At 43.7% G+C, this 18,584-nt stretch overlaps 2 protein-coding genes across 9 annotated transcripts in view; both read right to left on the bottom strand.

The window, feature by feature from the left end:
- Nucleotides 1-18,584, bottom strand: part of clcn3 (chloride channel 3) — a 67,049-nt gene that overhangs the window by 20,613 nt on the left and 27,852 nt on the right. For 3 of the 7 annotated variants that reach the window (XM_084344624.1, XM_084344627.1, XM_084344626.1), the window contains exons 4-5: nucleotides 14,226-14,460; nucleotides 7,044-7,225 (exon numbers count right to left, since the gene is read on the bottom strand). In XM_084344624.1, coding sequence (XP_084200750.1) covers nucleotides 7,044-7,206 — 163 coding nt within the window. In that variant the 5' untranslated portion in view covers nucleotides 7,207-7,225; nucleotides 14,226-14,460. Of the gene's footprint in view, nucleotides 1-1,479; nucleotides 1,699-3,553; nucleotides 3,770-7,043; nucleotides 7,226-14,225; nucleotides 14,461-18,584 lie in introns of those variants that run through there. The other 4 variants (XM_084344625.1, XM_084344630.1, XM_084344628.1 and 1 more) reach the window with 3 other exon arrangements.
- nit1 (nitrilase 1) lies at nucleotides 15,390-18,247 on the bottom strand. Of its 2 annotated transcripts, none has more exons than XM_084344923.1 (6): nucleotides 17,677-18,247; nucleotides 17,166-17,399; nucleotides 16,839-16,942; nucleotides 16,623-16,759; nucleotides 16,250-16,375; nucleotides 15,390-16,165 (listed from the first exon to the last, which is right to left on the bottom strand). In XM_084344923.1, exons 1-6 carry the CDS (start codon nucleotides 17,763-17,765, stop codon nucleotides 15,899-15,901), a joined length of 957 nt encoding a protein of 318 aa, XP_084201049.1. In that variant the 5' UTR covers nucleotides 17,766-18,247; the 3' UTR covers nucleotides 15,390-15,898. The 2 variants fall into 2 exon arrangements, with proteins under 2 accessions (XP_084201049.1, XP_084201050.1); XM_084344924.1 differs by having other exon boundaries at nucleotides 17,166-17,424; nucleotides 17,677-17,773.

The raw sequence follows: 18,584 nt of genomic DNA, 5'->3' as shown, positions 1-18,584 counted from the left end.
AGGCTTGCTGACTGTCAATACCACTATCATCAATGGCGAGGTGGGAAACTACCATCAGAAAAACTGCTCGTTCAATCCTACGACCACCGCTGCATTCCCCTGTATTAGCCCTACTATACTACTGTTGAGTAAATCTGATCAGAGAGGTTTAGAGGGCAGCTGGCTGGGAAACCCAGGGTCAGCCGGGTTGGAGTGGGGTTAGTCTGCTCAGCCGTCATGTGATCGGCATCGTAAACTGGCCTCCTTAAAGCCTGAAGAGCCAGCGTCCTGACCAGACTGGTGGGATCCCCGCAGTCGCACGAAAAAGGCTGACAAATAACCACGAAGCTCGAGGACTCAAATGCCCCTTTGCCCAACTTTACTTTGTGTGTTTACATATGTCGGTCACAGATAGTCGAGACAAGGCCACAGGGCTTAAGGTGAATGTCCTTAAAGCCTACATTCCTGAGGGGGATATCTGCCAGGAGATAACATGGATAAAGTTGCTTCAATGTGGTCAAAATCAAGAGAGGTTGAGGATCGCAAACTGGTCCGAAAACTACAAATGTATGTGCGTCTGCAAGGAGCGGAAATAAAAGCTCGGATGTAGGGAAGTCCCTTTTCCAAAATGTGGACGCAGGCAGCAGCGGATCTGTCCCAAACTCACCAGGGGCCTTTTGTCTCTGCTCGCTCACCGTAATAATCTAACAAGGCCTGGAGGAACTAGCACACACTCGCACAACTGAAAGGAAAAAAACTCCCTTCAGGCGACACAGGAAAAGACAACAAGGATACAGCACAAGAAGTCAAATTTGTAGCAGAGAAACAAGTGATAATTTGGCACAATTTGACTGCGTGCCTTCGCCCCCCGAGGAGCCCGTTATGTGTGACGTGACGTGATGTGCCGTGACATCCTGAATGTGGCCAACAGGTGTCCTCGCACTGCAGGAACATTGTGAAACGCTTCACATAGACCTGTGACCATCCAGCTCACATGTGTCATAGCTTAAGCCCCGACTGTACCTCTGTGTGGTGAAATTAAAATGGATGCCCGTGATGTTAGTCGCCGCTGCTTACAGGCCCTGACACAAGCCTTCACATCGAATCAACCCCTTTCTTTATCTTATTATCTCTGGCTGACGTGCACACACACAGACACACACACACACACACACACACTGATGGTTAATCATCAACAGAGCTGAGAGGTGACATGAGCTGTTTCGCTCCCAACAGGACATGCAGCACTGCAGAGTAATGGCAGCTTCTAATCCACACCGGCACTCCATGATTTCGCACCAACAGCACATGAGGCAGCGATTGTTCAACCTGTGTCTGCCTGCCATATGGCTACATGAACTCACTGTACAAGAAGAAGGAGGAGGTGGAGGTGGAGGTGGAGGAGGAGGATGATGGCCTCTGTCATCTCAGCAGCGTTTGGAAAGGAGGGAATCGGAGGGAAGGGGTAGGAGGAAAAACAGAAGAGGGGACGTGGCGTACCTCTTTTAGGGATCTCCTGCAGGGGGATGGTGTCCCCTCCCCCGTCGTAGGGCAAATAGGGGTCGGCCGCTGCGTCCTCCTCCTCCATGTTGACAGCTGAGACGAGTGCTAGGCTAAAAGCTAAGCTAAGGCTTCTCTACGCACCACTCGCTGTGTGTGTTTCAGCCGCTGCCATGTTTACCAGAGGAAGACGAGCGAGGCTGTGTGAGTGTGAGAGAGAGTGTGTGTGCGTCTCTGTGTGTGTGTGTGTGTGTGTGTGTGTGTCCCTCCCCCTCCCTTTTCTTTCTCTCTCTCCACTGCAGCAGCTGACTGTTAGAGCTGATGATGTCATCACACACACACAAACACACACACTCAAAGGGAAAGACGATCACACCAGGCCGGTCAGCCTTGCCTGCTTGGTTGCTAGGGGAGATCAGCGAGCCCTGCCTGTATGGGAGAGACCATGGTGGCGGGTCACAGGGGTGTGTGTGTGTGTGTCTGTGTGTGTGTAAGTGGGTGCACTCTGAAAAGGAATGTTCCATTCTGAACAAGTGTAGGGGGGTTACAGTAAAGATATACTGAAATTTGAATAGCTTAACAGTGGTGGAGGTAGTTTAAGTAAAAGTACTAATATCATACTGTGAAAATACTCTGTTACATGTAAACGATATGATATTTAAGTCAAAGTATGTAAGTATAATCAGAAAAATGTACTTAAAGTAATAAAAGTAAAAGCACTTGTTCCCTGTGGCTGCTATAGTATTATATATTATATAATGAGATTATCATTAATAGAGCATTCATTTACTTATTTTCATTTATTGACTAATTAACAACTAATTCTTATTTTCATTGTGGATTAATCTGCTGATTAGATCCTCCATTAATCAACTGCTTGTTTGGTTTCTGGAAATAATGTGTAACGCCATCAGAATTGATGAAAAATGAACCCAAAGCGACCCCTTTACAGTGCTTCTTCAAACTACTTGGAGTACTTGTATTTACTGTAGGGTCGTTTATTTATTAAAGAGCGTCTTATTTAATGAACTCTTCATATGGTTTATGTGCTAACATCTTACCTTGTGATGCAACTAGAAACTAAAGCTGTCAGATAAATGTAGTGTCGAGTAAAAAGGTGATTGTTTTCTTCTGAAGTGTCAGGGAGAAGAAGTAGGAAGTGTCATAAAAAGAAAAACACCAAGTAAAGTACAAGTAAATCAAATTTGTACTATTACACCACTGAAGCTTAGTATGTGGTGGAACAGGCTGAGGATCCTGCTATCAGTTGTTATTCATGGGCCCCAGCCCCTAAAATGTGAACACCCCCTGCTTTCTTTGTCTCACATGATGGGAAGTGAATATCTTTGGGGTTCTGGACTGTTGGTCAGACCAAAAAAACAAAAGACCCGAAGATGTCGTTTTCACAATTGTCTGAGTAAATGATTGATTGAAAACGTATGTCTGTAGTTACATCATTGATAAAGGAGAAAACTTTCCACAGCAGAATTTTGCCAATTCAAATCAAAATCACTCGGCCTGTTCAGAGATGAAATGAAAGGACGCTTTGTAATCACACAAACAGGACATAACTATATGCTCATGGGAGTTATTTCCCAATTTGCCTCGTTATTTTGGTTATTTCAAGAATAAAATCCACTGCTATGCCTTCAGTATGCAACGAGAGAGTGAAAACTGGGGAGTGGAGGAGAGAACAAGCAAAATGTGGGTCCAATATCAGACACAGCGTTGCTCAATTTCTAGTCCTCACTCTACAGAGAGGATATGAAACCTGAGATAACATCTGGACGACTCATAGCATCTGTGCTATAATGCAAGACAGACCCAACTGACTTCAATGTAGAGGAAACCCCCACTATCACTTACATTATTCTGAACTGAGATAGGTTTCGTGAGTAAGCGGGACCACACAGTCACTGTATTTCAAGGCAGATATGTTTTGTAAACTTGGTGTAATCATGTGTTATTATAGGAAACAATGCAGCCACTGTCACGTCCTTCAGGCCTCAACAATGGGACCCTGACATTTCACACGCTGTAATTTTGTCTTTCCTTCCTCCGATCTCCGTCTTACCTCTCAGCGGGGCTCCTGACAGGTGATTTCAGCCATACTTTGTCACCTCCCTGCTCAACAAGTCCCAGGCAGGACGTCAAAGCAGCCAAACAACAACATGCAGTTTGAAAAAAAATCCCCAGAGTCTCCGTAATCCAGTGAGTTAAGAGAAAACAGAGTAAATCCTTTTCAGTTCAAGGAGCCGCATTTTCCGTACCGCTGCTCTCCATTTATCTCCTTAACGTCTGCTGAGCAAACAAAAAGTTTCAGCAAAAATCTCCACGGGGCTTCAGAGTGAGCCAGCCCCCTTTCTCACACTGCAGTCTCAGCCCAGAGGAGGGATTTACAGGCTTCCTATGAACCCACCCACTCATAACTATACGTAAAAATAGCACAGGGAGGCAAAGAGAGGCACCACGGCCACTTCAAGGAAGAGCACGCATACTGAGATTTCCTGAAATGCTAGCTCACGCCGCAGCATTAACTGGGTGCCGGCAGACAAACTGGTTCATGGGAATGTTGCTGCACGTCTGGGTGTCACACACAGATCAAGACTTACAGGAATGAGAGGTGGAGTCCAGGTATACACAGCAGCAGATAACAATAAAATCCAAAATACCAAATAAAGGAAGGCTAAAAACAAGCTAAATAGTAGCTACAAATGATTGCTAGCTTTTGTTAAAACCTGCTGACATATAACTGGTTATCAGATTTCCTAATGACAGTGTTAGTGATGTGTTGTTGTGCGTCTGACAACATTTCACTGAAGCTCGCTCTCTGTCTGTAGCAGCAGTGACGGTGTAGGTGGTGGCAGGTTAGGGTAACCCCATCCTTTCACCTTTCCTAGTTAACTGCCCAGAGGTCCAGTTTCAGAGTCAAAGAATAAGAGGCGGAGACTGGAGACACTGAAATGTAAGCCAATCCCTCTTACATAATAAACTCACATGCAGAACAATCCACAGAGAAGCGGACGCAGCACGTACTCAGAAGCGGTGCCCTTTAAATGAGCCGTCAGGACTTCTGTAAGGTTGTGATGTCACAACTATACAGTCCCCGCCCACAGCAAAGCAGTGGTTGCAAAAATACCAGCGGCGCTTATGAGGATACACGGTGGGTGGTGCCTGCTCAGGCCTGTGAGCGCTGACCAATCAGAGCAGAATATGCTTTTCGTGAAAAGGGGCCTTAAAGAGACAGGAGCGTTCGGACAGGGGGTGAATAGAGGTGCTGCAGAAGTGGACAGTATCTAGGCTCCCTCTTCTGTCTGCGTCCGGCTGCACTGTACCCGGCCTCCCATACAGTTAAGTCATCTAAGTGTGTCCTACTGAATAACCTGGTCACCCACAGTCTCCTTTTCAATAATGAATGAGCTGAGTCTAGACTCTTGTTGTATCGCTACGCCTTGCTCGCACTACTCACCCCGAGACACCTGTAGATGCAAAAACATTGTTTTAGACTTGTATATTATTTTTAGTCTCAATCGATCACTGTCGTTGTGAGAAGTGTTACTTCAAAGCGAGCAGGAACGCTAACAATTGTCAAAGTCAGTTTTCAAGTTTCAGGACAGTAAATTCACAGTGCTCTCTAGTAGACCATTAGTGCACACTGTAACCTTAGAAACAGTCTTGTTGCTTTTTATGCCTCTCTTTGAGGATCATAACAGCCTCCCACAGAATCGGGAGCTTTCACATGTACACAGCGACGCTGAACACTAGAGCGAACTGGCTTTTAGCTTAAGAGCTTTAGATGTTCACTTTAACAGAAATAAACCAGTCTTTGTGCAAACCGCACAGGTACCACATGACTGTAACCAGTAGAAACACATAGTGGTTGATCCACAGGGCAGCAACAAAGCAATTCTTGCTGCAGCCTCGTCACTGCAAAACAAGAACAGCGGTTATGAGAAAAGGGAGATGACTGATAAAAGTAAATTACGTGGCAGCAGAGGAAGTTGTGTTCTCGACAAGCAATTAGTCAGCTTTCAACTCGTCCACAACCCAACAACTTCACTTTAAATAAAGGCAGCTAATCCTTCTTATACAATTAAATGGACAAACACTTAAAACAGCCTTTAACCAGAACTTAGAGTCTTAATCCCATACATAAACACACCAGTTTGCTCTTCTTTCACACACAATCAAACATTCTTATTAAAAACAAGTCATTCATATTTGAAGGACCGGCTCAACCGACGTCTCCGACGCAGCCCCTCAAGCATGTGTGTGCTTTCTGTTTGATCAGCTGCGCGTCAGGGCCGAAGAAATAAGGGAAGCAAGAGAGGAATCAGCATGTTTACTCAGGCGAGGAGGAACAAACCGGATGCAGCAGATCAGATGTTGATTGCCACCGAGCTGCTGAATGAATGAAAAACAGGTGACTGCACTGGAATGACAGGTATGACTGTAATTGCAGCATAGCAGCCGGATAAACAGAAGCGTGGCAGAGATCAGTGTAGCTGTGAATGAGGTAATGATCAGAACTCAGCAGGCAACTCAGCAGAAAACCCAACGGTACAACACGCTCTTTAAAAACTGCACAACAATTACGTCACCTTTTTTTATTTGATAAGCAAAAATCACTGCCTCGCAGGTACAGCAGGCTCCACCTAAGCTCTTCTATATTTAGCCAGCGGATGACGCATTTATGAATAAAAAAAAAAAAACAGCGGCGCTGCCACGTGTCTGTGTTATTGCTACCACCCATCTTTCATTGCTACCTGACGGGAAAGACCAATCCACGTTAAGCCAAGAGACAAAGACAGAAGAGCCAAAGCCAAAGCAGGTATAAAAAGTGGCAGCGCGACCACAAAACAAACTGCGGGAAACAGGAAGCGAGGACGTTAAAGAAGGTGATCGGGTCGAGGAAACAGGAGAGCACAATAAACAGGATACAGAGGCAGGCAGAACCCACGAAACCATGCAGAGTAAAGATGTGCAGGACGACCAAACAAATGATTTACAACTGAAAAACAACTTAAAATGGGTCCTGAGAGAGCTTCACAAATGGTTATAGAGCAATTAATTGATTGATTTTTAACTGGACAATACAAAGAAGGATAGGAAGGACTTCAGGAATGGTCAAATTCTTCAAAGAAGTGACTTTGGTTGTCTTTAATCATATTTCTCTATCATTCAAATATCAGTTAATAGTTTTATAACCATTTGCAAGGCTGCTTCAGTCTAAAACAGGAGCAGGCGTCTGTAGGGTGTGACGAGACGTCATGCAGAGCAGCTGATGGGTGTGGATGGAGATGAGGAGGGGGCAGATGGCGCACAGTGGACACACTTGATGCGTCTTGACATCAGCAGCGGGGTGACTCATAAGCAGAGCAGCAACAAATCTGGGTTGTCTGGCCAGTGAGCCAGAAGATAAACTCGATTTTGCAGCACGATGGGAGGCTTCACTGAGAATTCAAGGATTTGGAGAGTGAGGGTCGAGGTTTTTTCGTCAAAGCCTGGGTCATGGAGGGGAAGCTCAAAAGGAAGGATTTGGAGGTGTCCCGTTTACTCCCTACCTGGGGAGGCAGCGTCCCCATCCAGCAGGTTGTCGTCCTCGGTGGTGTGGAAGTCCATGATGACGCCGGCTCCATCCAGCAGCTCCTCGTCGCTGCTGGCGCTGGCGATGCTGTTGTAGCTGTTCCTGCAGTAGCCTCTGTGGTACAGCTGCTCCGACTCCATTTAGCGACGCGCCGGTGCCCTGGATGATAAGGAGGGAGGGAAAGGAGGGGGGTGGTGGAGATATACACACCGTGTTTGTGAGGATGCTAGATTATAGAGTCTACAGGGTGAAAGTGAGCCTCCTAGGTACACAGATGAGAAGGGTAGGTTGTTAACGTGCATACTGACTGATGGGTAAACAGCAGAGACAGACGGATACACACATTTACAGTCCGGCAAAACTTAATATCGAACGACACACCACAAGAAACACAACCTGTTTCCAGCGCTAACACATAAAAACCGAGCTGAAACAAAACCCTCTGTTCCGCTCGTTGATTCAATCCATCTATGACACTTCTGTCCTGTTAGACGCAGACAATGAGAAAGTATCAAGTACAGTTTCATAGTGTAGATAACCTTGAAAGATTAGAGAGACAGTCCGACAGAAATCCTGTCGCCGCTGGAGCGCAGGCCGGCGGACGATAAAGTAAAACAAAGAGGGAGTGAGGTGTGGGAGGAACGAGACAGCAGTGATACACGGGATACATTAGAGTTTCAGATGAATGTGGGCTGTCAGTGGTGGCGGAGATGGTGAGAGAGATGTTTAATGATGATGATGATGATGATGAAGTGCGCTCATGAGCCCCGTGTCCCTCCACGCCAGCTGTGAGGTGGAAGGATTTAGGACAAACACTCGGACCACTTGATCAGAGATGCGAGGAGAAGGAGAAGACATTTGAGCTGATCCATATTCTAACTAAAGAAAACTGAGAGCAGAGCTTCAACGATGAATCAACGGAAAAATAGTCACCAATAATTTTGATAATCGATTAATCATCATCATGTTTTTCAGCCTTTCAGACATGGAGAGTCGCTGCTTCTCCCTGTTTGAGATCATGTCAAGCTGCAGCTCGTCCGGTCGTCCAGTCATCGAAAAGGTCGTTGGTTCGATTCTCAGAAAATAATCATTAGTTGCAGCTCGAGAGAGAGCAATGGAATAAATAAATTTTCAAGTTACTGTAGTGGGAAAATGCGAGCACTTCAACATATACGGATATTTATGAGTTTAAATTAAGATATCCTCACTTGCAAATCCTTATTTTCCCTGTAACTCGCTCCAAAATACATAATTCTACTGAAAAAGTCAAATCCAAATAATGTAAAATTACCGGGGGGAGGCTGAAAAACTGGTCTGACTGGATGAATGAAGCTACTGTTTAGTGAAAGTGACAGAAAGTTACATTCAGACATTAAAAGAAAGACAGCTTGAAATTTGCTTTCTGTCTTTTATCTTCATTGTTTTCATAAATCTGTAACTTTCCTTAAGATATCACATAAAATGTCAGCGATGTTATAACGTCCTGTTCGCCTCAAAGTCAAGGTGTATTTATAGACGGAGGGATTAAAACCACACATGGACCATCTCTGATAACGCAGCGCCTCAACTCTGCTCAAACCTCGCCCCCCTGTGGAGAGGCTGGACACTACACCAGACAGATGAAGTGACCCGAGATGATCCTCCAGCAGGCCAAACACAATGACGCCTAAAATTACAGATAACCTGGAGATATTTATAGGATTGTCAGCCCGGAGGCCTGATGAGTCACAGAGTAATAAAGAAAAAGAGAGTTGAGGAGAAAGATAGAAACGTAATGTGTCCTGTCGCTGCCGCCTGACTGATCTTCAGTAATCCTTCACGGTCTGCAAGGCGACTCCTCACTCCCCCGTATCTCTGTGAAAAAGAGCCGGGCCTAATAGATTTCTGAGCTCCCTCCATATCAACCTGAATGGATTTGATTTTTTTTGTGCTGCGGACTTTGTCAAGTGACATAATGAAAAGGAAGTGAAGAAAAAGAAAAGTTGGAGTCAGCTCCGTCCATTCAGGAAGTGAAAAGTGCTTTTGTAGCAAAAAGATTAGAGAAGTAAATGTCACGTCGACTTGTACAACGGGAGGTGAAATACATTTTTAGAAAAATTGAGAGTTTCAGACTTTTCTTTATATGTGGAAAATCCACAAGTCATAGTCGTCTCTACATTAACATTTTGCGAGGAGAGCTTTGAGTTAGAGACTTGTGAAGATGATAACACGACAGTCGGGTTGTCGTAGAAAAACTCTGTGCTTCATTTTCACGAGGAAATCAAAGTGGCATCCGTCTTTCACCTTGCTCCCACACGTCTGGGGATGTTCGCATAAAACTGAACCTTCTTAACCTCGTAAAGTTGATTTTAGAAATGATGAGTCACGTTTGGCGATGCTGGAAGGTTTGTGAGGTTCGGTAAACAGCGAACAGGCATCCCGTCACAGTCAAAGCAACAAAGAAAAACACCAGGCAGGGATGAAGCACCATTTTACAATCAAAACATTAATTATAATGATATGATCATAGCCCCACAAATTGGACACATACAGCAAACAAACAACTTTTAGTGTCTCCTCACATTCCTGCTAACATCTCAAAATGCAGCTCTCCTAACTCTTAATGAAAGAAATCAGCAGGTAAACTTCCCAAGCCTCTTTCTTTGGGATCGTTTCATTGTACCCATGGTAGGTGACACAACTTTTGTGTGTTTTGCTGATGTTGCGTATTTGCTGATGCCTTTCAGCCATGCTTTGTGACCCTTGGCTATAATAAACTTTGACTTGACATATGTTTGGCAGCTCTGAACAGCATTTGGCTAACCAACAAAGCTAATATCAGCCCGTCCCAATTTTCTCTGGTCGGCCAACAGCGCCGTCCCTTTTTCCCCTCTAGATGTGCTGGCTGTTGCAGTGGAGCTCACTCACCTCTAACAAATAAACCCAGACACTTTGGTATGACAGTAATACCACATCTCAGCCCAACCTCTCATGAACAAAAGCCTTCCCCAAACACCAACAGTGAAACTGAGGACCGCTTAATCCTCTCCGGCACAAACTCTACAATGTGAGGCAAAGAGGAAAGAGAAACTTTCCCCTGCGCCAACGAGCACACTGGTTCACCATGAGACGGGACTTCCCTTTGAGCTATATCGAATCAGCGCCGCCAGGAAATTCAATTCAGCTCGTTAGCGGAGTCAACGTCGAGGGCGGAGATCTTGTAGGCGCTCACGTGACGTCTCTGCTCTTTGACCTTTAGTCACACTGCAGAGCTGACCCTAAGCCTGAGCATCAGACTGGCGTTTAAACTATTCTGCTTGTTAAGATCCAACTTTAAGCTCCTGCGACTTCTTTCTTTTGTGGCAGCTCTTAGACTTAAAGGAAACACACACTTGAGCCCAGCAGGAGCGCTCATTCATGCAGCAAATTAAAGTGAGCGTATAAAATGCATGTTTAAAAAGGTGTTTAATTATCTTTTCAGATAGACCGTTCTGAAGCGAACTGCGCTGCAGAGCCTCTCGACGTCGTTCGGCTTTAATAAGACTTGTCATCTTTCCTCCTCCTTCTCTCTGCTGGTGACATTTGATAGCTGTAATTATGACGGTCTGCAGCACCGTCGGTCGTTTCTCCCTTCGCTCTTTGCAACAGTAATCAAAACAGTAATTACGCCGGGGAGAAAAGACTGTGTCGATTTATCGAGGAGCTGCTACCCCACGAGTCAGATTTCATTTCAGCGTGTGAGGATGCGCATGAGCTAAGGACAAGGGAGGAGTGTGTGTGTCTGTCGATAACAGCGGCCGAACGGACATGATCAACAGCCAGGGAAACAAAACGTTACAGGGTCTGCTGATGTTGCACAACTAGTTGAGCCGCGAGGGGCTTTATCTTCCTCTGTCTGGTCACTATGGAGGTGTTGCCCAGGCGTCTGTTGCTGGGATGTGACTCAGCGTTTTGCCTCTAACCGACAGGCTCACACCTCCTCCACAGACGGGGCCGATGTGTCGACACACATCCTTCAAAAGAGACAGAGAGCGCTCGATATGTATAGATTGTTTCGTAGCAAAACATCCAGCGTACAAAACACAACAGAGAGCTTTCATCCCTCACAATTAACAGCATTCAGCTGGGGTTGGGCCGGTGTCAACGTTTTCATCTGGAACCAGTAAATGTTTGAATCTGAAATGATGAAGTGGAGCATGAGGGCGCAACGGACCACAAAACTCATGGTTCGGATCAAATCTTGGTTTTAAGTCACAGAACAGAGCATTTAAATTAATGGGCTTGATTTAAAAAAGCTGCTTTAGCTGCATCTCTGTGATTTATCCATTTTTAAAAAGGCACATTTCAAATCTGTTCCCTGCTACTCTGCGACTGCGAGACATTTTCAACTTATAAGTTAATTGTAACGTATAAAATCGCTTTCATAACATTCACAATTTTATAAAATCTCGAAAAAACTTTATGGGTCAGGCTCTACTTTTGATTGACAACTGGCCACTTTGGATCACTGTCAAATAACAATATAGAGTGTTATTTAATTACAGTTTTACAAATGAGAACATTAGCTTGGTTGTCACTGTATCTTAAAGGGACATTTTGACTTTTTGGTGTGCTGCTAAAGACAGAGGAAGTTCCTACTTTTACAAAATGAATGCTGGGAGATGAATAATACATGTCGTCTCTGGCCTACAGGGAGAGTCAAAGAAACGCAGCCATTGAAGAAATCCTTCAGCGTGTGTGTGTGTGTGCTGTCAGTGAGGCTTTGTCAGCTATCAATTTCATCCAGCCTACGCCAGTCTGAGAATATCATTTTCCTTGAGAGACAGCGGTGGATACATCCTAGGAATAAACGCGAGTCGAGTGAGAGTATATGTTCTGGATTGAAGTTCATTCAGGTGCCTCAATATGCTGCAAACTGTGTGCTTTAAATCATAAAACTCCTTCTAGAGATGTAAAATCAAAGCCGATGTTTTCATCTGAGACATATCAGGAAGTGAAAGACAAAACAATGATTTAGCAACCAAAAACATTCATCTTTGCCGTCTTGTGTAATCTGACAGTCTACTTTCCGATGAACAATATAAACAATGCAAGAAGAAGCGTGGGTGATCTTATGCGACATTAGAGGATGGAGATAAACGCCGACTGTCAGACTGTGAATGAAAACTCTCAGGTCATGCTTGACAGAATGGAGGCAAACACTCCAGACAGACATAACACAATCAGGAGCGCTGATTAAACCAGCAGCGATAGCAAATCAAATAAGAAGCTTTGCAGCAGCGTCTGTGCCCTGACCTGTCTGTAACCGCCGGGTGGGAAGAGGGAAAACTGCCACGGACTCTTGATTCTGCTGTGAGGGGAGAGTCGTCTAATCATATATCGTGAATATATAATCCGATGCTTGAAAAGATGGCAGCAGGGAAACATTAACTTGAGGACACGTGCAGAGTCCCCTGACCTCAGTATGTCCGACCTGCCGTCTACTGCTGCGGCAATGATTCGCCAGTCGAGGAAACATTAACTTCAGTCTTGATGACGAGCAATAATGACAAACCTTTGCTGGTTCGAGCTTCTAATACGCGTTTGCTCTACTAAAATGTGCAGAATTGATGAAAACCCAACGATATTCAGTTTACTATCGTAGGAGAAAAAAACAAGCTGTAACTGGTGAAAATTGGGCATTTTTGCCACAAAAATCACTTGAATGATAAATTAATTTCAGCCATTATATAGGCAGTATTGGCTGGACTGTTATTACAATTAAAATCATTTATATTAGCCCAAGTTGACAGTTTTAAATTAATTTATCAAGGAAAAGGTCCAAAAACCCAAAGACATTCAATTCACAGCCATAGAAGACTATGAAAACAAGATGTAACCAGTGAATTTTTGGCAATTTTGCCCCAATAAGGGAATAAACTGATTTATCAACTAAAATTAACCCAATAAACCCAAAATTAATATATTTTATACTAGCCCAAGTTGACAGATTTAATAACTTAACCAGGAGAGAAAAACACAGTTTATTATTATAGAAGACTAAGAAAACAAGTTGTAACCAATGAATTTAGGAAATTTTTTTTGCCCCAAATAATGATTTAAAACGTGAATAAATTTCTAAATAGGCTACCAAATAACTTTCTTTTGATTGACTTATTGATTGGTCAACTAAAAATTAACAGTAAACATTGAATTTGGGGCTTTTTCTGAGTTAAACGACCAGCTAATTTATCAACATTGGCCCGTAAAATCCAGCATCGGTCTGGCTCTAATAAAATGCTCAGAGCCATTACAGTTATTAAATCTTATATTAGCTCACGTTGACAGATTTAATAACTTAAAAACGAAAAGATATAAAGTATTTTATTATACGAGAGTAAGAAAAAAGATCCATTAATGAAATTTGATGATTTAAAAAGTGAATAAATTTCCAAAAAAAAGGTGTCAAATCATTTTCTTCTGATCAACTTATTGATTAATCAACTTTTCACAGTATTTCAGAGTAGATGATGATGGAAAGCCAAACACAAATGTGTCATCTACCCACACTTTTTAAACTCTACGGCTGCTGTGGCTGTAAGTGATGCAGGAACATGGTGTCAGGGTGGTGACATGAGGAGAAAAGCTTGTTTTAGGACCTCACATGGCTGAAGAGGGCAGAAAGTACCAGCTCAACACTGCTAATGATGAGAAACAACCATGGCAGAGCTAGCATGGCGACACATCTCACAGACAGCAAGCTAGCCGTGCTACATGAACGCCACATCTGCATTACATGGGGGGGAAGAGGGGGAAAAAAGGAGGAAAAGGAGGGTAATGTTAGCATGCAGCCATTAGATATTTCAGCTTCAGTTTTCAGCTGCAGCCGAGGGCCTGACTCCACAAAAAGCGTCAACTAAACCCCCCCAAAAAACCCTCAGACGTTGGGATTTTTCAGCTGAATTTGACTGGAAGCTGTCCCGAGTTAGCCTCCGAGCTAGCTAGGACGCCGAGCTAGCACCTGTTCGGCTGGCAGCGGGATGTGAAATCAACCTGTGAGCTCACTAAATGTGACATCGACAGGAGGAAGGATGGACGGATGGATGGATGCATGGCCTCGGGTGGTGAAACACACACACACACACACATCTTTATTTCTCTACAGTCGTCACCCGCAGATCATAAAACAACAAACTCTTACCTTCCTGATGCCTCAAATCCAGCTCGGACACGACGGTTCATCCTTCTCCTGAGCTCAAACGAGGGTGTTTTTTTTCTTCTTCCCCCTTACTCGAGTGGATTTGACATTCTCCTCATCATGATGGTGTTTTCTTTTTTCAGTCCCATTCCTGTGTCAGTGACGTTCACTTCCTGTTACCCATCTCCCATCTCCATCCCAGCAGCAGCAGCAGCAGCAGCAGAGGCTCCCACCGCCTCTGTGATAGTAAAAACAGGCAGGAAGCAAGAAAATGTGATCAATTATTCATCCAGTCACTGCAATCACAAGGCTGCAGGGACATAATGGAGGCTGCAGCTGCATGTGGCATTAAACAAGCAGAGAATTTACACTGAATGTTTATGGGGTTTTTGGACTCTTTGTTGCCAGTGGTGGGAAGTAACTAAGTACTTTTACTCAAGTGCTGTGCAGTGTGGGAAGAAATACTCAAAAGTCACACTTAAAGGTAAAGATATCGTGTTAAAACATAACTGGTAAAAGTGAAAGTCACCCATATGAAAAGTATCTGATATAAATGTACTTAAGTGTCAAAAGTAGGTTTTTCTGGCTGCCGATATAATAAGTACATTTTGAAATGTGTTACTTTGGCTCTGATGCAGCATCTAATCTGCAAAGTAACTAGTAACTAAAGTTGCTGAATAAATGTGGTGGAGCAGAGGTAGAAAAAATATAGTGGAGGGGAAAGTATAAAGTAGCAGAAAATGGAAATACTCAAGTAAAGTACAAGAACCTCAAAATTGTACTTGCATGAAATTACATTACAGGAAATTCAATATAATTTGCTTCTCCTTTACCAACTTCAACATTAAAGTAACCTACACATTAATGCACCCAATTAATGTAATGTTATGACCCTGAAAAGCATAGAGTACATTTACATAAGCTTTTGATTTTGAGAGTTTGAATGCAGGACTTATTTTGTAGTATTTTTTTACTGTGGCGTTGCTACTTTTACTTTTTAGTGATTTGAGTATTTTCTCCACCACTGTTGGTTAGATAAAAGATACAGAAAGATAGATATTTATGTATAATTTCAAGTACTAGAGCATGAAATGTAAGTAAGATGCGCTTCCATCAAGCAAAAGGAAGAATTTGTATTTGAAGACAAACAAACCAAGTGAAAAGTGATGTTTTTCAGATGTTTCAGTTGACAACAGCTTTTAATTCAAACACAGAGAAACATATTTATTTGTGCAGATCCACTCATGCCCACAGATTCATACATATCAGTAATCTAGCTAGAAACAGGAATGTTTCACTGTCAGCGTTTCTTATATTCTTACAACCCAACAGCACCATCTACTGACCAGTGTGAGTAACATCACCTGCAGACTCATCTGGTCTAAGCTGATCGTCTTGATGGGAACACACAAATCAGCTGAATGTAACTGTGAATGAGATGATCTGATGCAGCGACGACATGATGACTCAAACATTAAACTAAAACAATCTGAGGAAGGTGCAAAAGCAGAAGTGGCTGGTTTCTGCCTTAAGCACAAGCAAATAATCTGCACTTCAGGAGAACAAGCAGCAGGACAAATACTCCGTGTTTACACTTCCCAAATATTTATTCATTCAAAAGCTTCATTTGACAAGAAAGTATCCTGGAAAATTCATGTTCCCACTGTCTCTTGTAGTCAAGTCTTCTCCAGACTCTGATAGAAACCAGCGTCTCTGCGGTGCTGTTGGACCGGCATGTTCCTCCTGACGCTGCTGACCTTCTCCAGGTTGATCTCCACCAGCACCATGCCCGGCTTCTCCCCTCCACAGTCGCCCAGCACCTCGCCCCAGGGGTCCACCGCCAGGGCGTGGCCGTACGACGAGCGCTTCTCGTGATGCGGGCCGACCTGCGCCGCCGCCAGGACGAAACACTGAGTCTCGATTGCCCGTGCACGGAGCAACACCTGGGAATAATAAACACAGGAAGTTTGCGTTTGCTTGGGTTTGTATCTCAGCCCTGCCTGTCGTCTTGTCACGACTCGACCCACCTCCCAGTGAGCGGCTCCTGTTGCTACGGTGAAGGCTGATGGGTACGTCAGAATCTCGGCCCCGTGCCGTTGCAGAGCCAGCGACAACTCGGGGAATCTCAGATCATAGCAGATGCCGAGGCCAACCTGTGGCAAGAACATTAAAATGCAGAACACAAACAGAATCTTAATACTGAACTACAGCAGGGAAGCTCAGACTGGATCCACAACATGCCAGAAGATTGAAGCGAGAAAAATGTGCCTTTTATCCCCTGATACGAAGAATGCATTCGGTTTATACGAGGGGTGAGTCAGCTCCTTCAACCTTAGGTCATTAAGTTCTCAATCAACCCCTGAAGGTCTGCTTGATGATGACTATCTCAGAAAACGACACCTTTCCGATGGGAGTCTGGACTGGCGACACGAGGGTGGGTCCGGGGATGGTGAAGGCACTTTCTTTAAGGGAAACACCTTTCTCTGGCAGCTCCACATCAAACAGATGGGACTTCCTGTAGACTGAAACGATGTCACCTGTGGGTGAAAAGACTGTGTGTCAGTGTGAGAGTGTATTTGGACTGCAGGTTGAATATGATTGTTCAATGGAGAACACCTTTATCATTGATTATGATGTGACTGTTGTAGATCCGTCGGTCGGACTCCCAGTCATGTCCTCGCTCGTGAAATCCTCCAAGAGACAGCCAAACCTCCAACTTCCTGGAAGAAGGAGAGGTTAATATACCAGAAGGAATCCTTGACAATAGTGGAGATGATGCACATCTCGTCGTTGATCTTGTATCTTCTGAAAAATATCTTCCAGCAGAGCAAGACTGAACACACTTTTCTGTGTGGAAAGCCAAGTAAATCACCTTAAACAAAGCCTAAAAGTGGTACATACGTCAAGGTTTCCTAATAGCAGACATAAAAAAAACCCATCTACCTGGCCAGCTGAGTGTATTGTGAGATTGTGTCTCCTGTCAGGCTCTCAGACAGCGACAGGGTCTCCTCCCGACTGGATCCGATGTAGTCGAAGCCCTCAGGCAGGAAGACCATGCTGGCCCCTCGCTCCTTGGCCTCCTCCACCAGCTGTTTACAGGCAGAGAAGTTGGCCTGTTTGTCCGGGGTGGCCGTCACCTGGCACACTGCAGCCACCGGCCGAGGTAAAGTCGACATCCTGCGCAGAGAAGAGGTTGTCGTTGCTGCATGCCAGGCAAAGACTTAAGTTCAGTCATGGCTGATCATTAACAGAACTAGTTATTCTGGTGTATATTTATTGCATAATGTTGTAGAGCTCTGCACCCATGGTGATCTTACTAGATAAATAAAAACTCTACACAATGCTCTGATTTCCATCTCTGTCATGTATGTTGGCAGACATCAGCTTTACTGTTCGTGTATAGAGGGCTAGATATCAAAACAACATATTCACTCATGTAGGATAATAAACATACCTGTTTTGCAGCTTGATCTGTTGTCTCCAAGCCGGGTGAGAGGCCAAATATCTTGCAGATGTTCCCAAAATGCACCTGAATGTGATCATTGGTCCGGGTGACGTAAACAGCGTCACCTTCCCTGTTTAGTTCGTGTTACTGGACATGTTTGGCTCAGTAGTGTGTTCACTGTACAGCAGGAAGGATCAGCGAGCTACTTTCTTCTTCTCTGCTCTAAAAACCAGCACTAAGTCACACTGTCTCCACCTAGTGGAGAGTTTTTATATTAGTGTGTAGTGTAAGGGGAGACAATATATACTGTACATACAGCTATGGTAAGATAGAAGACAATGAACATTACACTGGGTTCATATTAAACAAAATAAAGTAAAAGGATCAGCAGTTCAGATGATTATCTTAGGTATTTGATGTATGTCTTTTGTGAAGACTCTATTTTGGCTCTATTTAGTTTGTGCTACATGGAAATCACAGGCAAACACTCACTGGCTTTCGCAGGCCAGCATGTCTGTTTTTTCCTGTGGTTAATAAAGTAGAGAAAGACATCAGCTGTTTAGATAATTAAGTATTATAATGGGACTATCTTACTATGGTCTACAGAATATATTTCTCATAATATATATTCTCAAAATAATGACTTAGTTTATTAGAAATAACGCGATTTTTTTTAATAATGACTTACTTGTTTCAAAATAATGATAGCATCTTAAAATAATGACTTAGTATCTCAAACTTGGGAGTTAGCATCAAATAATGACTTATTATATGAAAATAATGACAATTATTATTATTATTATTATTATTATTATTATTATTATTATTATGTGGGCTCCCATTATTTCGTCATGATATTGACTGTATTTGAAAAACAAAAATCTCATCCCTCCAAACTGGACCGCAGTTCCACACAG

This window comes from Pagrus pagrus, assembly GCF_965226575.1.
Source record: "Pagrus pagrus genome assembly, chromosome: 22".
Taxonomy (NCBI): Eukaryota; Metazoa; Chordata; class Actinopteri; order Spariformes; family Sparidae; genus Pagrus; species Pagrus pagrus.
Note: the sequence above shows the minus strand (reverse complement) of the source record. Positions and strands in the feature narration are given on the sequence as shown.

Coding starts and splice junctions, on each gene's coding strand:
- nit1 (XM_084344923.1), bottom strand. CDS start 17,765: ATGATCACATTCAGGTGCATTTTGGGAACATCTGCAAGATATTTGGCC. Junction 16,943..17,165: donor CAATACACTCAGCTGGCCAG/GTAGATGGGTTT, acceptor TCCTTCTTCCAG/GAAGTTGGAGGTTTGGCTGT. Junction 16,376..16,622: donor TCCAGACTCCCATCGGAAAG/GTGTCGTTTTCT, acceptor TTCTTGCCACAG/GTTGGCCTCGGCATCTGCTA.